Raw genomic sequence first — 19,328 nt, forward strand, 5'->3', positions numbered from 1 at the left:
CCAATTTATGTAAACTGCAATAGGAGTCCTGCGGTTTATAGAATATACGTAATTCGTTATAGAAGTGTCGCAGATTACGTGCAACTGCTAGAGGAGTGTAGCAGTTTATGCATTACTATAAATATTTATATAAAACATAAAACAAAGTGTGTGGTTAACAAAAAACATACATTACATACACCTAATTCAATGGAAATAAACTAAGTACAAACACATATAATACAAAAGTACATGGTAAATTCGACATACATAGGTATCATGAATGGAAAGAAAAAATAGTAAGCTAGGGCCCCTGCCTATCCTGATCCTCGTCGGCAGAGTCATGGCCAAATGCGCTCAGGAGATGCGACCATGTACCACATCGAGCGGCCCGCCTCACTCTGGTAGGCCTATTGCGCTGCTGTGCTGGAGGATCGACTGGCATGCCCACGTCATATGCAGATGCAGGCGTCCCTCCCATGCCCAACCAACTGTCATATAGACTGCTAGTAGGCTCATTCAAGTCTACATGTAGCTGGTGTTGGAATCCATGAGGGTCAGACATCTGTGGCTGGTACCGCTGCATGTAATCCATATCTGGGAGGTACTCCGGCGCAACGTCCATCTGGGGCTGGGTCTCAGGAACCTGATCCTGTGGGGTCTGCTGCTGAAAATCTGGAGGGCCGTCATCCCGGATGAGATCTGCAAAGTCGGAATAAAACTGTGAACTCCCAACCTCGTGCTCCATATCCATCGTGAAGGTCGGGCCCGCCAGGTCATCATACATCTGGCCATGGATGTCGTGGTATACCTGGGAGCTGGAAACATGTGTAAGAGGAACCTCTTGGGTATCCGCCGCTGCATGCTCAGCAGGTCTATCACTAGGACTAGAAGATGTGCCCCCGATGAACCACCCTGACGCTGAGGACGGCCACGCCGGACACAGTGATCGGCATGTCCGACTTCGTCGCCACCGGATCTGTCATCCTGAATCATGTCATCCAGCCATCGCCACTCCTGGTCTGTAGCCCGCGTACCAACGCGTCGTCGCCGCTCGACGCGCCTGTTATCTGGCACGTCTGGCATGGGTACCCTCGGAGGAGCCTGTGACGACCCTCTCTGAGAAACATCCTGTGAGATCTCATCGGCCCTAGGATCGGCAATCATGGAATCTGGCAACAGAAATCTAAGAGCCACTCTGTACCATCACCGCAGGAAGTCTGCGGACGGCCCGGGATCAGACACTCGGGGGATAGTCAGGACAGCATCGAACCTGTTCTGCCAACTAAGGTGCCATACCTGGTAGTAGCTCGGGAACCATCTGTCCCCACCCCTCCCATCCTTGGCATGAAACCAATCAATGTTCGATGCCGGCTCAGGCTCGTGCTGAACGCCACCCAGGTGTGGCAGCACCCTATCCACCTGGTGCCACTCAATGATGGTGAAGTATATCAGGCAAGTACATGCACGCCATAACCGACTGTGCTCCTCGGTGAGAATCTCTGGATGCACAACAGCTATCACGTTGAGCGAAGCATACGGCTCCTAGACAATCTACAGATGTTGACAGAATACATTAATTAGCTAAGTACTAGATGAAAATTTAACTAACAAATATATAGTTAAGTATTACATAAAAATTCAAAGAAAATGAATGAACTTACATCTCGATTGCCTAATCGGTCCAAAGCTAGGCGAAGCTGGATGACTCTCTCCTCCTTGCGGTCGGATGAAGGCAGATAAGTGGCCCACCTGAATGTAAAAGACGTTATGGAAAGTTAACAGGCATAACCATAATAAAAATAGTTACAGTCTCAAGCATAACTATACAAATATGAATACCTAGATGCCAATGGGAAGGAATATGTGTCGAAACCCCCACGGCCTGAGGCTAGGAAACCGCCAAAAAATCCATGACTGCAGTAGCTGAAGGGGGCCTGCCAAGTTCATCATGTTTCTGTTGGCCACCCGACACATGCACCGATATAGCCAGGCAAACGCTGCCGAACCCCAGCTATAACTGCCCATATCATCAAGTCTCACCACAAAGGACAACCACCATATATGAACCCGGTTTCCACTCTTGTCACCGAACAACTGAGTGGAAAGCAGCATCATAATATAAGCCCGTGCATATATGCATACGGTCTCATCTGTAGCATCAGCTGGCAGCACCCTGAACCTCTCATGAAACCAGGTGAAGTGGACTGTATACTGCTTCACCTTATTCTGTGGTGGCAGCTCGCCAAACAGCTCCTCAAACCACTCCCACACCGGTCTGCCTTCTTCCATAAACTTCTCAAAATTAGTAAGGCACCTGGATACAGGTAAACCATCCACAGGCAGCCTCAACTTGTATGCTACATCCTGCAGCGTGATAGTGCACTCTCCAAAGGGCATATGAAAGGTATACGTCTCAAGACGCCACCGCTCAATGAAAGCACTGACTAAGGGCTCGTCCAACCAAAACCACCTGGCGTTGAGCCTCGCCAGGTGGTACAAACCGGCCCTCTCCAGATATATACACCTAGTCGACTGGAGAATGTCACAGAATAAACCAAACATATAAAAAATCCAACATTAATTAATAGTCATCTACCACATAACTACAGTTTTAATGTTTAAGCTGCTAGCATACACTTTCTATTTTCTAATCACGAAATTCAATTAAAATAATAATTTAAATAATTTAAATACTACATTTTCTGATTAAAATAATAATGTAAACCTAAATTTAAATACATTAACTAACAATAACGAAATTATAAATAACCAAAATAACAGAAAATACAAACAACATTATACAAAATAAGTTAACTAAACATTATAATGCTAACCTCTTCGTTTATGCTCCCGGCCACGTGCACAACGCCGTTGAGCCTGTATAGACTGCGTGCCTCCGCCATGGTCACGACTCCTATCTCAACTCAATTCAACCAATATTCTCTCTATTCCTCTCTCTAGATTCCACTACTTTTCTCTCTAGAATAGATTTTCTTCCAGCACAAATATAATCCACGAGACCCCTCCAGCGTATTTATAGTAATGCATAAACCGCTACACCCCTCTAGCAGTTTATGCACATTTCACGCACACACGTAAACCGCGACACCCCTGTCGCGGTTTATGTTCACTTCTTCTTGCACGTAATCCGTGACACGCCTATAGCGGATAACGTGTATTCTGTAAACCGCGAGACCCCTGTCGCGGTTTATATAGATTAGGCGAAAAATGCATTTTGGTATCCATTTTTTATTTTGTGCATTCTAGTAAATTTTGTTTGCATTTTATTTATTATAGTAAATTGCCCTGTCCAAAACTATTAGATAATTCTATATATTTTATAAAATTATTTAATATAAAAATATTTTTATTTTTAAAATTTATCCAAAATTTTAAAAATGTCTTTTTATTTTATTTTAATTTTATCACAAAATTTTTTTATTTATATTTTATGTATTTTTAGTAGTCAAATTTTTAAAATTTTTAAAATTAATCTAATAATAATATTTGACCATTAAAAATTAATAATAAAATTTTATGTCTAATTTTGCTTTTGTTAAGTATGCATTTTGAAAAAAAATGAGCGTAAAAAATAAATACTAAATTAAATTTTATTTATTATTTTTAATATAAAATATATAAAAATAAATTATATTTTAATATTTTATTTAATTTAAATATAAAGGCCGAAACAAATAAAATAACTTGAATATCCTTATTAACTAAAAAAATAAAACAAAATAAACCTTAATCCCTTCTCTTCCCCCTTTTTTTTTTTTTTGCTTCAGACTTCCAAAGCTCCATACCTTAGCAGTTTTATAAGCTACTAAAAATCCAAAAATAAGCTGAGAGATTTTCAGCTCAAACAAATTACTAAAAAAAAGGAAAAAATAGACAAAATAAATAAACTTGAGTAAACTATCGATTGTAGAAGTGAAAATTGATACGCGAGTTATATAGCTGAGTGATGCAAATGAAGTATGATTCTGAATTTCTGATATTTTCAAGTTCCAACCTTTGAGAGAAGAAACAAAAGGAAAGGAAGAAGGTACATTCATCAGTAACTAACGCCTCTTTGAGATTGAAGCTTGGCACGAAACGACAAACACACATTAGAGTTTCATGAAAATAGCTATGACATGGCCAAGGGTGGGATGACAAATAATTGTCTTCTCAGAGCTCAGCCGGTCAAAAGGAGGGACGCCGCCACTGAAGAAGGACAGTGCCACCAAGCTCCACCATAGCCACACCTTGCTTCTCTCTAATTGTTAGAAACTAGTGTATTGGATTGATGAAAATGATAGAACGGGTACAATAACCAAAAATTAGATGAGAGTATTTTTAAAAAAAAATTATTAAAATTTTAAATTCTGTCTTTAGAATTTTTAGAAATAAAGGTATTTAAATGAGAATATTTTTAAAAAAATTATTAAAATTTTAATATTTATTTTTAAAATTTTAAGTTTTTTGTATTTTTATTTTTTAAAAATATAAAAAAATTAAAATTTTGTGTCTTAAAATTTAAATTTTAGTTATATTTTTAGTCATTAAACACAATAATAATATTAAAGATGAGATATGTCACTACAAGAAAATGGAGTATTTGTAACAAAAAATTTGTATCAAATTTAAAATTGTAACAAATTATGATTTTTTGGTAACAATAATTAGTTATCGTTACAAAATAAGAATATTTTGTGACAACAAAAAAATTTATTACAAAACATTTTAATATTTTGTAACAACGTGATTTTTTTTGTTACAAATTATGTTGGCTTTCGTATTGAATTGTTGTTTTGTTGCAAAATAATATAATGTTTTACAACAAAAAAATAATTTGTCACAAAATACAATAATTTTGTAACAAATTATTTATTTATTACAAAATTCAAATATTTTGTTGCAACTAATAAAAAATTTTATTTTAACGTATTAAATGTAAGACTTTGAATTTTTAAAAATTAACCTAATGAGTTATTTATGATTTATTATATTTATTTAAGATTTTATATTCAAAAATTTATTTTACTAAAAATATTTACGTCAAATTAATGATATTTTAAATTTAAAATTCTTTTAAAAATTAAATAATAAGTCATTTAAACAGAATATTTTTTTAGTTATAATTTAAAGTTTTAGTAGTAAAAAAAATATAAAAAATTTTATATGATTTAATTTAAATATTTGAGATTTTTAAATTCAATGCTTTAAATTTTATAAAAAAAATTAATTTAAGTATCTCCAATTTTATTTTAATTAGTGTTTATTTAAAAATAATTTATAAATTAATAATAAAATAATATTTTAAAAATAATTAATTTAATTATCTCTAATTTATATTATTGTATATTTTAAATTAGAATACTTAATTAAGAGCCAACTAATAAATTGATAAGTAATTGTATTCTTAAAAATAATTTTTAAAATTTATTTAGGTTTCAAATAAATATTCTATCCCCAAATCAAAAATCCTAACCTTAATTCCCATTTGATTTTACCTAAATTCCTAAATTATTTTTAAACAAACAAATCCTAACCCTTTTAGCTTAACCCTAACCGCCTTGCAACCTCCCCCCAAACCTCAACACTACCTTCACCTTTCCCCTTCAGCAGCACAACATACACACTCTGAAACAGAAAGAAAGAAGAAATGGAAATAAGGAAAGGGATGAGAGTAGAGGGGGATCCGAGAGAGAGGAAGAGAGCGTCGGGGGAGGAGCTGTCTGCACCGCCATCACGCGTCACCGCCACCGAGTCTCGTCGTCGTCGCCATTGGGGCCGCCGAGCCTCGTCGTCACCACTGGGGCCACCGAGCCGTCATCGTCACTATTGGGTCGTCATCACCGTCAGTTCCACCGATAGAAGAGTTCGCGCGAGAAGGAGGTAACGTCGAGAGAGAGAGATGCGCGAGGAAGGAGAGTTCTGTCCAACCGTCGCCGCCACTTCGCGAGTTGGGGGTTGTGCCGCCGAAGCTCCGTCGCCATCCATGGAGTCGCAGGTGTGCATCGCCATCGAGAGGAAGAGCGCCACGCTGAGGGAGAACCAACTGGAGAGAGGAAGAGGTGTCGCGTCTGCTGCGAGCCTGCCATCGTCATCCTCATCGTGACTTGTCACTGCCGCTGTGAGCCTCTTCTCCTAACATTCAAGGAGCTGTGCTCCGTCGCCGTTTTGCCACCGTTGGAGCCGACATCTCCTTGGTAAGCTTTAGCCCTATTCTGGTTTTTTCTCATTGTCGCTCAAAATCCTGGTTACTATAAGAGTTGTTGCTGAGATTGTTTGTGCCAGGGATTGTTTATCGTGAGTTGCTCCGTCGTATGCCGCCGTCGAAGCCATCATTCCGCTACTGCCCCCTTGTTTTGAGCCGTTCCATTAATGCAGCAAGTGTTGTTATTGTGGCTGTTCGATTTAGTCACACCTCTTTAGTATGGTAAGTTATTTCTTGATTCAGTTTCGAACTTTAGTATGGTAAGCTATTTGATGGATTGCTGCTGGTTGTTGACTTATTTATTTCATTGTTGCTGCCTTGCTGGTTGTTCTGTTGAATTACTGAAACTGCTTCTGTTGTTTTGTTTCATTGGAGACCTGATTTAATTGGCTATCTTTATATGCTTGACAGTTGAGTAGTTGCTTCCTCATATATATGAAAGATGATAGTATAAAGGAAATATATGATACTTTGAAGGAGTGTGCTGTCATTAGCAAATCAGCAGGGGAAATTGGTGTTTCTGTTCACAATATCTGTGCCCCTGGCAGCTACATACGTGGAACAAATGGGACATCCAACGGTATTGATCAAAGGGGAGGCAAGAAGAAAGGTAATAGTTTATCCATGTTCTATAACTTCCATTTCTAACTGTGTTAATAATGTTACGTTTGTGGGAAGAGCATCGTGCGAGAGATCTATTTTACGCACTTTGGGTGCCTGATCTCTTTATGGAAACAAATACAACTATTGTTTTTATGAATAGAATGTTTTAATGAGGTATAGGTTTGAATTTGTATCCCCTTTGTCTGCAAAAGATAAGGACTGAATCTTATGTCTAAATTTTTAAATGTTTTATGCTGCTTCTTTTGTTTGTTTACATCTAGGTTTCTTGTGGTGGATTGGATGAGTCTATTTTACTAATTAAGAGCTGTCAACAATTCTCATATTATCCTTGTTACAACTTACTCGACGAGATGTTTCAAAAGTTCAATTTTGATACGGAATGGGCTGTCAGACTTATATCAAAGATTACAAATGATGAGGATATCCCAATTAAGGGTGATGCCATTGTGGAGCAGGTTATAATCTACTTATTAACATTATCATTCATTAGGATATATATTTGATTTTGGAAAGAGGAAAGATGTTTGAACCTGTGCTTTTTTACCCATCTTCTCATATAATGACAATTCTTCTTTCATGATACACAGTGGAATCATCACATATGTACAACTCTTGGGGTTGCAAATCAATACAGAAAAAGTTCATCTTCAGCATAAGAAAGAGCCTAGTTGAATTTGATGAAGTATTGGAGGTATGTTATGAGGAAACATTTTAAAGACATAGTTGGTTAAGTAATTACTTTGTAGCTTGTTGTCATAATATTCTTGGTTGATTTAAATTGGTGAAAGTCTGTTTTGCCAAATTAGGCTTATTATTATTATTTTTGAATAAAAGTGAATGGAAAAAATTGTAATTAGTATTATATCTTGTTTCTAATTTTTGTTTTGATTTTTCTCATTTACAGCGGTGCAAAAATAGTGACAACATGCTACCTAAAGGATTCATGAATATTTTGATTTATAAAGACACTAATCTATGTTAGAACTTTTAACTTTTAGTTGAACTAGTGTAAGACATATAACTTATAGAACTAATCAATGTACTCACTAATGTTATTTTGTTTTAAAGCAATTTTAGCTAAATGAGACATGTTTGAATTATGTATGTTTTTACATATTATATAAATGTAGGCTTGCTTAGTAAAATAGTTAATATATTAGTTAATTAAAAAAATAATTTAGTAAATTATGCATGCAATTTGTAAATTGTTACAAAATAATTATTTTGCTTTTGTAACTAAAGAAAAAAAATGTTACAAAATCAAGTTACATTTTGTAACAAAATTTTATGATAGAAAAAATAGATTGTCACCAAAAATACTTTAAAGATCAAAATTTGTTACCACTTTTGTAACGACTTCTGATTTTTTGTATCAGAAAAATTTGTTATAAAATATCACTTTGAATTGTAACAGTTCCGTTTTTTGTTACAAAATTTTTTTGTAACAGGGCATACTGCAATGGCCCCTTTTTTTGTTACAAAATCTTTTTCTTTCAAAATTTTGATTTTTTATAACAATTTTTTTTGTTACAAATATTACTTTTTCTTGTAATGTGTGCTTATTCTTTTTTACTTATCTCGTCTTAAAAGATGAGAGATAAATTTATAAAAAAATTTGTCTTATAAAAAAATTGAATAAGTATTAAGGTATAAAATATAAATTTTTTAAGGTGGAAACTCAGATGCAGTCGATTTCACATGAAGTTGATAATTGATAGTGATTAAATAATTTGACTGATTTGACTAAATTTTCATCTAATAGCTCTCAACTATTAACTTCACGTGAATATATATTGATATTTATAATTTTAATATTTATTTTATTTATTAAAATAATCACTAATTGTTATATTTTAGATTAGTTATCCAAAATTGTTGACATATTTTTTTAAATAGAAAATTGAACCTATTTGATCGCATTATTAATCTTGTCTATTATTAATTTTTTTTTTTTACAAATTATTGCGCAAAGAATTAATCTATGTGATATATAACAACAATTGGTTAATAAATTGATCAAAATATGTATTCTATAAAAAGTTATTTCTTAATGGAATAAAATTTATTATAACCTTAGGATAATTTTAAAACCAAAATAACATTAGGAGCAATTTTGGTTAAGACAAAATATTTGCGATCCAAACCATAATTTTATCTAAAGAAAAATATAAAGAACTAACTTTTAATTTGTTAGAATTTCTAACTTTAGTATTTAGATTTATGAATTAAAATTTAAAATTAAAAGTTTATAATCTAACGTTTAGAATTAATTATTTCACATTACTCTTCTATGTGTGACACTATGGACAAATTAAATAATGCTACCGATTCATTTGCTGTTCTAATTCCAATTATTAATGAAGCTGCGTATACATAAAGTAATCACATATATATACATATTTGCATCTTCACTGGCTTCCACATAGTTTTACTCTGCTAATTGAGTATCTTAGCTTCATTTAATGCTACTAACATCATTAGTTCATGCATACCGCGTTGATACTGGATTCGAAATAAATTGCACTTAACTAAAAGAATGTAATATAAATCACTTAATATGATAATTGTATAAGTGACTGATTCTATTACTTGAATTCATAATCTTATTAAATAAGGTTTTAGTCCGTAATCTTGAGATTACATGAATCTAATATCATTAGTTCATTACCTGAAAAACAGGGTCACCAATAAGTTTGACTACACTAGCAAGGGTTGTGATGGTTTATAAAATTGAAATCACAAAAGAAAAATGTCCAGGGACAGTGATCTATCTAATATCATTAAAATATAGTAATACAAATATATTTTACTTAGGAATATAATATAAAACTAGTGGATATAGAAGAAGGAGGTCACTATATGTTAAAATCCCAAGTCTCTTTTAAAAGAAAAAAGAAAAAACTTTTCCAATGACATCAACAAACTCAATAATGCAAAGACCAACATAATTAGTAAACGTGGCGAATGCACACTCACTGACAGCATCTTCGCACTTAACGTAACTGCGACGAAGCTCCCTCCATTTTATTTTCTACTAATTTCTCAAAGTAACGCAATGCAACCTTCATTTACGATCATATATATATACATATATGAATAATGAATCTTCACTACCTCACTCTGTAACCCTTGCTTCTTCTTATTTATAAGATATCATTGTTATTACTACCACAAACTCTTCTTTGCTTTTCTTTTTCCAATGGAAAATCCAACTAGCAGCACCATGCAAGAATGTAACAATGATAATGTGATGGTGCCGCAGTCTTACAGGGGAGTTCGTAAGAGAAAATGGGGCAAATGGGTGTCCGAAATTCGCGAACCGGGGAAGAAAACCAGAATATGGCTAGGGAGCTATGAGCTACCTGAAATGGCGGCTGCAGCCTACGATGTGGCGGCATTGCACCTTAGAGGCCGCTCTGCCAGGCTCAACTTCCCGGAGTTGGTGGAGACTATGCCCCGGCCGGTGAGTTCAAGGGCCGAGGACGTGCAAGCCGCGGCTCAGCAAGCTGCATTAAGATTCAAGAGTTCTACAGAGGTAGATAGTGCCCCTGATAACAACAAGGGCACTATCCTTCCCGTAAGGATAGGATTGTCTCCTAGTCAGATTCAGGCGATTAATGAATCTCCATTAGACTCGCCAAAAATGTGGATGCGAATGGCTACTGAAGCATTCATGTTTGGCTTCCATGATCATAATTATCATCATGATTATTGTGATTATGATTATGGTATGTTAGAGTTAAGCGAATGGGAAGAAATTCAGCATGAATCTTTATGGGATTCATGAATCATGCTTTGGAGAATTGAATAATCAATTACTATAAAGCATCTTCCCTAAATTTGATTTGGGTCCCTATAATATAGTATACTAAAATTAATGCAGCATGCTGCTAATGTCTAAGTGAGACTAATTCAAATGAAGCAATTGGATTTATTATTTAATTATGTCAATTGCATCATGTATATTATATATATAATAAGGTGGTATGTCCCATTTGATTTATATCCTTTGCTTAGCTTCTGAGTCATAAAATTAACCACCCAATTATTAATTCATTAATGGCTGTGCTCCTTTGATTTTCTCCTTCTTTGACATTTCATCATTATCATATCTTTTCCAGAATGGCTGTAACTTTGATGCAGAATTGAGCTTGTAAAATTGATGTGTTGGTTATTTCCATAATCGTCTAATTATATATAATTGGCATATATATTGCATTAAGAGCTTATTAACGAACTAATTTTGTTCAGCGTTAAACTAAAATATACATTATTTGGAATGGAATTATTCATCAAGGTATTCAGAGTTAAACTTGAAGAAAAACTAAATAATTGTTTTGCAAAAAACATTTACAACATGTATGGTGGGGTCATCACAAGTTAAACATAGCTATTACAAACTGTTTGACAATAAGACTCTTTGGAAGAAAATGAAAAAAATAAAACGCAAAGATTGTAAGAACGAGTTAAAAGCAATTTTCAAATTAAAAAAAAATTTGATCAAATACATACGACTTGAATTTTTTTTTCTTTTCTTTCTACATAGCTAGTATACAAAATTTAAATCCGAGAAGGCTTTGAGAATTATATATCAACGTAAGCATGAGGTCAGCATATCGGTTTGTTTAATTTTGTTAAGATAGCAGAGTAGGTGGCTTACTGTTTGCTTTCTGTAGGAAAGCAAGGTGTTAACCACGGATTACAATCTCCTCATGGTGGTTTTGAACGTGATTATACTATTATTAATAGATAAATAAATCCAACTATCTCGTCTTATTAAGTAACTGAAGTCTCTTATTATTTTCATTTTTTTTTAATTGAGGATGTCTTTTACTTTGAGAATTATTAAATTATGAAAAAGTATGGTAAATAACTCCTAACCAGAAGTTCAAATAGATTATTTTATATGGATCAACGCTCTGCTAGAATTTTCACTCAAGATTAGAGGACGACCTCGTCCAGAGAAGCATAAAAAAAGTGAAAACTCGAAAAGAGATAGATTTCAATCAACCATCTGAGTGCATGGAAATTGTCCCAACTGAAAAAAAATACATCCACAGCAACGAATGGATCATATAAAGATACACTATTGACGAGCTCAGGACTTAAAGATGATCAGAATACCTTGCCTAACATGAAAAATGATGGCCCCAACCCTGAGGACAAGTGGTATAGGGATGAAGATGACAAAGAAAGTGCTGATAAACCTTTCAATCCTTGTCCCACAATCCTTGTGGCAAAAGAGGAATTTGAAGAGTGGTGTAAACTATGGAAGAATGCTCTCATGGTCAAAGTGTTGGGTAAACGTGTAACGTTCGCGTTTATGGAACAACGACTCCGCAGAGATTGGGAAAAGAAATGTAAGATTCATGTTATTGATATGAATCGTGACTACTTCTTGGTTCACTTTGTAGATGAGGAGGATTACGCGCATGCGCTTATGGAGGGTCCTTGGATGATTGTTGGCCACTACCTCATCGTGCAAAGATGGCGGCCTTTTTTCTTATGCGGATCGACAGAAATTAGAAAGATCGCAGCTTGGATTCGCATTCCAAACCTGCCGATCGAGCCATATAACCACCGATTCCTCTGGAGAGTTGGCTTAGCCATTGGGCACATGCTCAAGATTGATCGTACTATCTCAATTCACTCAATGGGTAAATTCGCTCGTATATGTGTGGAGATCGACCTAGCAAAACAACTAGTACCGAAAATCTCAGTGCTTGGCTATGAACTACATCTCGAATGTGAAGGTTTGTACCAAATTTGCTTCTCCTACGGCAAATATGGCCACAGATATGAACAATGCATGGAAAACGGTGCTAACAATGGCGACCCTATGGAAGAGAACCGTTCCGGTGATAGTCTGCAGGGTGAGGTGCCGGCCGGCAGTGCTGGAGACGAAAATGGAAGGGCTGCAGAATCACAAGATCACCGCAATCATAGCAACGGTAAGTCCAACCCGAATTTCGGGCCTTGGATGGTAGTGCAAAGATACAATAATATAAAGAAACCCCAAGTAGGAAAGAAACATTTTCACGCCAACCAAGATGTGATTACTATCTACAGCCGTGAAGAAGAAAACTCCCCAAAAAGGAATAATCCTAATTCGGGATCCCGCTTTGATATCCTGTAGAAAGAGAATCCGAAAAGTATACATGAAGATGTGATTGATTATGAAGTGAGCCATGGTATTTTGGGAAGGAATGGGCCTCAAGTAAACCAAGCCCAAGTTACAACCAGTAAGATCAAAGTGCAAAAAAGGACCATCAAACCGGGTGCTGGGAAAAACCCACAAAACCAGCAAAAATCTGCTATCCGCCCAAAATCCACAATCGAACCGGGTAGGAAGGAAAATATTGGCAAAAACAAACCCAAAATGCCAGGACCCTCTACGGTAAACCCTAAAGGGTCGGAGAACCATATGGAAGCTGCGAAGGGGAAGAAACACAACTCTGAGCTTTAAGGTATGGAAATGGTGGTTAGTGAATACATGAAAAGGATGGAGCGAGACCGATGGGATGCCTTTAATACTTTGAAAGATTCTCGAAGAAATCTGGAGAAGCATGTGGTAAGAGAGAATTTGCTTTTCAACCCAGATAAACAACAGCAACCTACAGAGGAGCCAATGGAGAACACGGGGGCCAAAGGTAACCAAGTGAGACACCTTGACGTTGCCATGATCGATGCCGGTGGTGGTGGAACCCTGATTGCATCATCGTCTCGGGACCAGGTGAGTCCGCTGCTTGGGGCTTGTTCCCGTAAGTAAATCTGGCCGTGTGGCTTCCCTTTCACACCAGGTTTGATCATGAACATCATTAGTTGAAACTACAGGGGGTGGGTAGGAAAGCCTTCCCTTCACTCATCCGAGATCTGCGACATGAGTATAGAGCAAATTTGTTCTTTCTATTGGAAACCCATGTAAGTGGTATCCAAGGAAATCAAATTCGGGACAAGATAGGCTTTGATCAATCCTTTGTAGTGGATGCAACAGGGCATGCTAGAGGAATCTGGTGTCTCTGGGATTCCTCTATTTGGAAGGTGGACGTTCTGGAGCATGATAGGCAGTTTATTCACCTTAAAATCTCTGGTAATAACTCAACTCCCTGGCTCATTTCTGCTATATATGGGAGCCCCCAAAGGGCGACTAGAAGATTGTTATAGCAACACCTTAAAACCTATGCTGCTAATGTTAATCTCCCCTGGTGTCTGTTAGGCGATTTTAACGCGATGCTTCATAATCACGAAAAAAGTAGAAAGGCGCTGAGTACTAGTCACAGGGCTTGCAAAGATTTTCAGGATTGTGTTTTGACTTTGTGGCTTGGTTGATTTGGGATTTACAGGCTGGCCCTTCACCTGGAAGAGAGGTAATCTTGCAGAGAGATTAGACAGGAGATTAAGCAACCTGGATTGCCAAATTAAATTCCCAGAGGTGATTATTAAACATATACCCATGCTTAAATCAGATCACTCTCCTACCTGCCTGCAACTCTCTCCAACCTTCTCTCAAAATAGAGGGAGACAGCCATTTTGCTTTCTTGCGGTATGGATCACTCACCCAGATTTTGGAAATGTTGTGGATGCTTCTTGGAATGTTCAGGGCTCCTGGGCTGAGGGCATTTCGAATTTTAAAAGTACGATTAAGGATCGGAATAAGTTAATTTTCGGAAACATCTTTCAGTGAAAGCAGAGAATTCTTAGACGCCTTCAAGGTTTTAATTCTAGCTTGGGGCATTCCCAAAACTCCTTTCTTGAAAAGCTGCAAAAAGATCTGTGGGTTAAATATGAACAGATTCTCATCCAGGAAGAAATCCTTTTGTTCCAAAAGTCTAGAAACAAGTGGATTGAATTCGGGGATCGCAATATTAAGTTCTTCCACGGTTCTACTATGATTAGAAGACGCAAAATAAAATTGTTTTCCTTCAAAATGACACCGATGACTAGATAACTGACAAGGCTATTCTAGAAAATATGGCCACTTCCTTCTTCTCTAATCTCTATACTGATAGCCCTGCCCACACTTCCTTTTTTTTACAAAACATGTTTTCCACTCTGAGTAACTCAAATTTCCACACATTAGGCCGAAATGTATCTAATGAGGAAATCAAAGATGCCATGTTTGACATTGGCAGTTGGAAGGCCCCGGGCAGAGACGGCTTGAAAGCCATCTTCTACCAAAGTTAGTGGAGCAAAATAGGCAGTGACATCTGTAATCTAACCAAGAATATTTTCCAGCAACCAGATAAGGTCAAAGAGGTAAATGAGACGCTCATCACTCTTATCCCGAAAGTCGAACCTGTCTCACACCTGAAGCAGCTGAGACCCATCAGCCTTTGTAATGTTTCATATAAGGTGGTTACAAAAATACTGGCTAATAGGTTGAGAAGTGTTATGAACAAGTTGGTTAGGCCGAATCAATGCAGCTTTGTTCCTAGGGTAGCGTTTGTTTTCGGGGGCAGGACACGGAGACATGGACAACACTTGTTTAAAAAGTGTTTGGAAGCAGAGACATGGACAGTGGACATATTGTCTCCGAGACAATTTTTTATACTTTTGTGTCCACTCTTTCACGAAGGACAATGATGGACACGGGATTTGGAAGAGTGGACACGGACAATTTTATAAATTTTGTTTTCCTTTTTTTCCACTATTACCCCTTCTTATTTTTCCTATTGCGTTGTTTAGAAATATTTTTTTTTTCATGTTCTTCCTCTATCTCTTTCTTTTCCAGGTACTCTCTCCTTTCTGTAGAATTTTTTATTGGGGGTAGATAATTCTTTTCTTTTTATCGTTTTACTTCAATACCATTTTAACTTTATATTATATTATTTGATTTGTAATAAAAATAATAACAAAAATAATTAATCTTAAAACTTTTGAAAGTTAAATATTAGCAAAAGTAAAATTAATCTTTTAAAATGCTAAAAAATAATTTATAAATTGTAATTGATTTTATATAATTTAAAGAAAAATTAGTTTTTAGATAAAAAAATTAGTTTTTTTTAAATAAAAATATTTTTTTTATATGCAAAAACTAATTGTTTTTTCATGTAAAAATGGATTTTTTTAAAATTAATTTTTTATTTAAAATTAATTTGGCTTATTAACTTAAACAAAATTTTTTATTAATCAAACTCAAATTTATTTTTTTTGTTAATCTTAACCATATGTATTCCTACATATTAATAATAAATTTTAAAATAAAATAATTATATTTATAAATTTTATTTTAATATAAATACTAATATATTTTTTTATTAAAATTTTTTGCCTCTTCAAATATTTTTTTCAAGTTCCGTCTGTACTCCTACGTACTCTCATTTTTTATTAAATTAATTTGTATTGATGTAGAAAATTTGGAATCACAGGGCTATTTTAGTCATTTCATATAATATTTTAGTCTTGTCCATGTGTATCTAAACATAATACTAGACATTACATTAGTGTCTTGTCCATCGTATCCAAACACAATACACAAAAGATAATTTTTAATGTCTCCGTTCTATTGTCTCCATTTTAGTGTCATGTTCTATCCTGTCTCTAAAAACAAACGTAGCCTAGTAGACAGAGCTCCGATAACATCATCATCACTCAAAAAGTCATTCACTCTATGAGGAATAAAAAAGGGGAAAAAGGTTGGTTGGCCATCAAGATTGACCTGGAAAAAGCTTACGATAGACTTAAATGGAGATTTATCAAGGAGACCCTCTTGGATATCGATTTCCCTCAAAACTTCATTAATCTAACCCTCTCCTGTATCTCGACTGCCAAAATGAGAGTCCTATGGAATGGGGAGGAACTCGAGGAATTCTCTCCTACTAGAGGCCATCTCTCCTTATATTTTTGTTCTTTGCATTGAAAGGCTCTCCCAACTCATCAGCACAGCAGTGGATCAAGACGTTTGGAAGCCTATCCGCCTAAAGAAGGATGGGCCACCTATCTCCCATCTGTGCTTTGCGGTTGATATTATTCTTTTTGCAGACGCCAGAGTTGACCAAGCCAACATCATTAATAAGTGCCTCGAAGCTTTCTGTCAAAGCTCCGGCCAGAATGTTAGCAATGAGAAAACTAGAACCTTCTTCTCAAAAAATGTGGGGCACACGGTACGTACAGAGATAAGTAATGTCCTGCAGTTTGCCAGAACTGATGATTTGGGAAAATATTTGGGTGTCCCCGTTCTTCATTCAAAAGTAACAAAGCACACCTTTGAAGGCATCATCAACAAACTCCATGCTAGACTAAATTCTTGGAAAGCTTCCTCTCTCTCCCTGGCTAGAAGAACAACTTTGGTAAAATCTGTCTTTTCTTCAATGCCTTTGTACAATATGCAATCTGCTATACTACCTGCTACTACTTGTAATACTATTGATCATATTTATAAAAATTTTAGTTGGAGTACCACAGATCAAAATAAGAAGATACACCTTCTTAACTAGAAGAAGATCTGTGAGCCAAAACACTCTGCAGATTGGGCATTAGACATGTAAGCCATAGCAATCAAGCCTTTATGATGAAGGCCGGTTGGGGGGATTATAGCAAAAAAGGACGACCTTTAGGCTAGAGCCCTCCGATCAAAGTATGGTTGCGGTAACGACATTATGCCCAGAGGGGAGAAAAAGAGAAGCAATTCCAATCTTTAGAGGGGTATCTATGCTTCCTGGGAGAATGTTGAATGCAACTGCATTTGGAGAATTGGTGATGGAACCCGAATTCGCTTCTGGAATCATCACTGGGTTCCGGGTGCAAGACATTTGAGCGACTCTTCAATTCAGGTAAGTAGTGGTTTTAATTCTTCTGAGATGCTGATGGATTTTTGCGATATTTCAGAACAATGGGATGTGGGAAAGCTTCAATGGATGTTGCCAGAGAATATAGTCAAGAAAATTATTGCCATCTCTCCCCCGTCCCCTTGGAAGGAAGCCGATCATATAGTCTGGGGGCCTTCTTCGGACGGGACTTTCAGTGCAAAGTCAGCATACCAGGTGACCATGGAGGAACAGCATACTCAAAATAAGAACTTTCGATTGGTGTGGAATTGGCAGGGCCTTGAACGTATCAGAACCTTTCTATGGCTGGTGACTCATAACGCAATCCTTACGAACTCAGAAAGGAAGCGGAGACACTTAACTAATGATGACTCTTGCCCACAGTGCCAATGTCATGAGGAATCAGCCATCCATGTGCTTCGCGACTGTTTCTATGCCAAAAGCATATGGCAAAAGCTCTTCCCTCCCAATGGGATTAATTACTTCTTCAATACCGACCTCAACGAGTGGTTGCTTCAGAACCTGATGTCCAACAATACTTGGAGTTTCTTATTCGGTGTAGCAGTGTCATCTATTTAGTATCTTCGACACAAGCTTGTTTTTAATGGTGATTCAGTTCTTGTCACGATAGCCGTAAACTAGATTCGAGCGCGGTCGGAGGAGTTCGGTAGAGTGGCTAGAAGCAACTTAAAAGTGTGGAATACCCAAACTACTGGTGACTGTTCTATAAGATGGTCTCGACCTGAGGAGGGGTGTATTAAGGTTAATGTTGATGGTTCCTGGTTTTGCCACAAAAACAATGCTGCTTGTGGCGGTATCTTCAAAGATTCGGAGGGAAGATTTTTGAAGGGGTTCTCCTGCAACATGGGGAATTGCTCAATTATGCATGCGGAATTGTGGGCAGTCATTCATGGGCTTAATATTGCTACAACTAACGGTTATCATAACTTTGTTATGGAATCCGACTCGGCTGCTGCCATAAACTTTATTAACCATGGCTGCTCCCCAACTCATCCTTGTGCTCCGCTGGTTCAGGATATCCGTATATTGGCGGTCCGGGTCCATAAAATCACTTGGATACACTCCCTTCGTGAAGCTAATTCCGTGGCGGATCTCCTTACTAAGAAGGGACAAGATCTCCCTGTTGGTTTGCACCTGTTTGACCAAGCCCACCTTGTATTAGTTATGCCTTTCTTTGTGACTGTTTTGAAACCATCAAGTTAAGGGGGTCTTAAACTCTTGCTCCCCTCTTGCTTATTGGCGTTTTCTTCTCTCTTGGCATCCTTGATCCCCTTTTGATCACAAAAAAAAAAAAAATCCTAACCAGACAATTTTAAATAACTGCAATTAATAATTAATAATTTTATTTTTTTTAAAAAATAAAATTTAAATAATCACTAATTAATGATAATTAATTAATATAAAGTACAATTTAAAAACATTTATTAACTTGTTGTTAGTTAGACCCTTGTTGATTATCTAATAAGATTGTTTAATTATTTGATAATATTTGATTAAATTATTTAACATAATATGTATCAACATCGTAACTATATCGTCTTTACATAAAAATATTTTCATATGGAAGTCACCATTTTTATAGGAGTGATTATTTTTTCTATTAAATTTTAATTAGTATAATTTTTTTTGAGTTGGTTTAATTTAATATTTGGATTAAGAATATAAATATATATAAGAGTAGCTTTTTAAAATGCACTTATTCATCTAATAGGGAGACAAATTAAACCACT

At 36.1% G+C, this 19,328-nt stretch overlaps 1 protein-coding gene and 1 pseudogene across 1 annotated transcript; one reads left to right on the forward strand and one right to left on the reverse strand.

Annotated features, from left to right (window-relative positions):
- Window positions 1–283: 283 nt before the first annotated feature.
- LOC148563493 (uncharacterized) lies at window positions 284–1,065 on the reverse strand (annotated as a pseudogene).
- Window positions 1,066–9,929: 8,864 nt separating this feature from the next.
- Window positions 9,930–10,848, forward strand: LOC107641735 (ethylene-responsive transcription factor ERF022). The gene has a single exon (XM_016345207.3). It carries the CDS (start codon window positions 10,011–10,013, stop codon window positions 10,596–10,598), a length of 588 nt encoding a protein of 195 aa, XP_016200693.1. The 5' UTR covers window positions 9,930–10,010; the 3' UTR covers window positions 10,599–10,848.
- The last annotated feature ends 8,480 nt before the right edge of the window (window positions 10,849–19,328 follow it).

Source organism: Arachis ipaensis, chromosome B5 (assembly GCF_059453495.1).
Source record: "Arachis ipaensis isolate K30076 ecotype BB chromosome B5, ASM5945349v1, whole genome shotgun sequence".
NCBI classification, from domain to species: Eukaryota; Viridiplantae; Streptophyta; class Magnoliopsida; order Fabales; family Fabaceae; genus Arachis; species Arachis ipaensis.

Bases quoted from the DNA above. Each gene is read 5' to 3' on its own strand.
- LOC107641735 (XM_016345207.3), top strand. From the start codon at position 10,011: ATGGAAAATCCAACTAGCAGCACCATGCAAGAATGTAACAATGATAAT.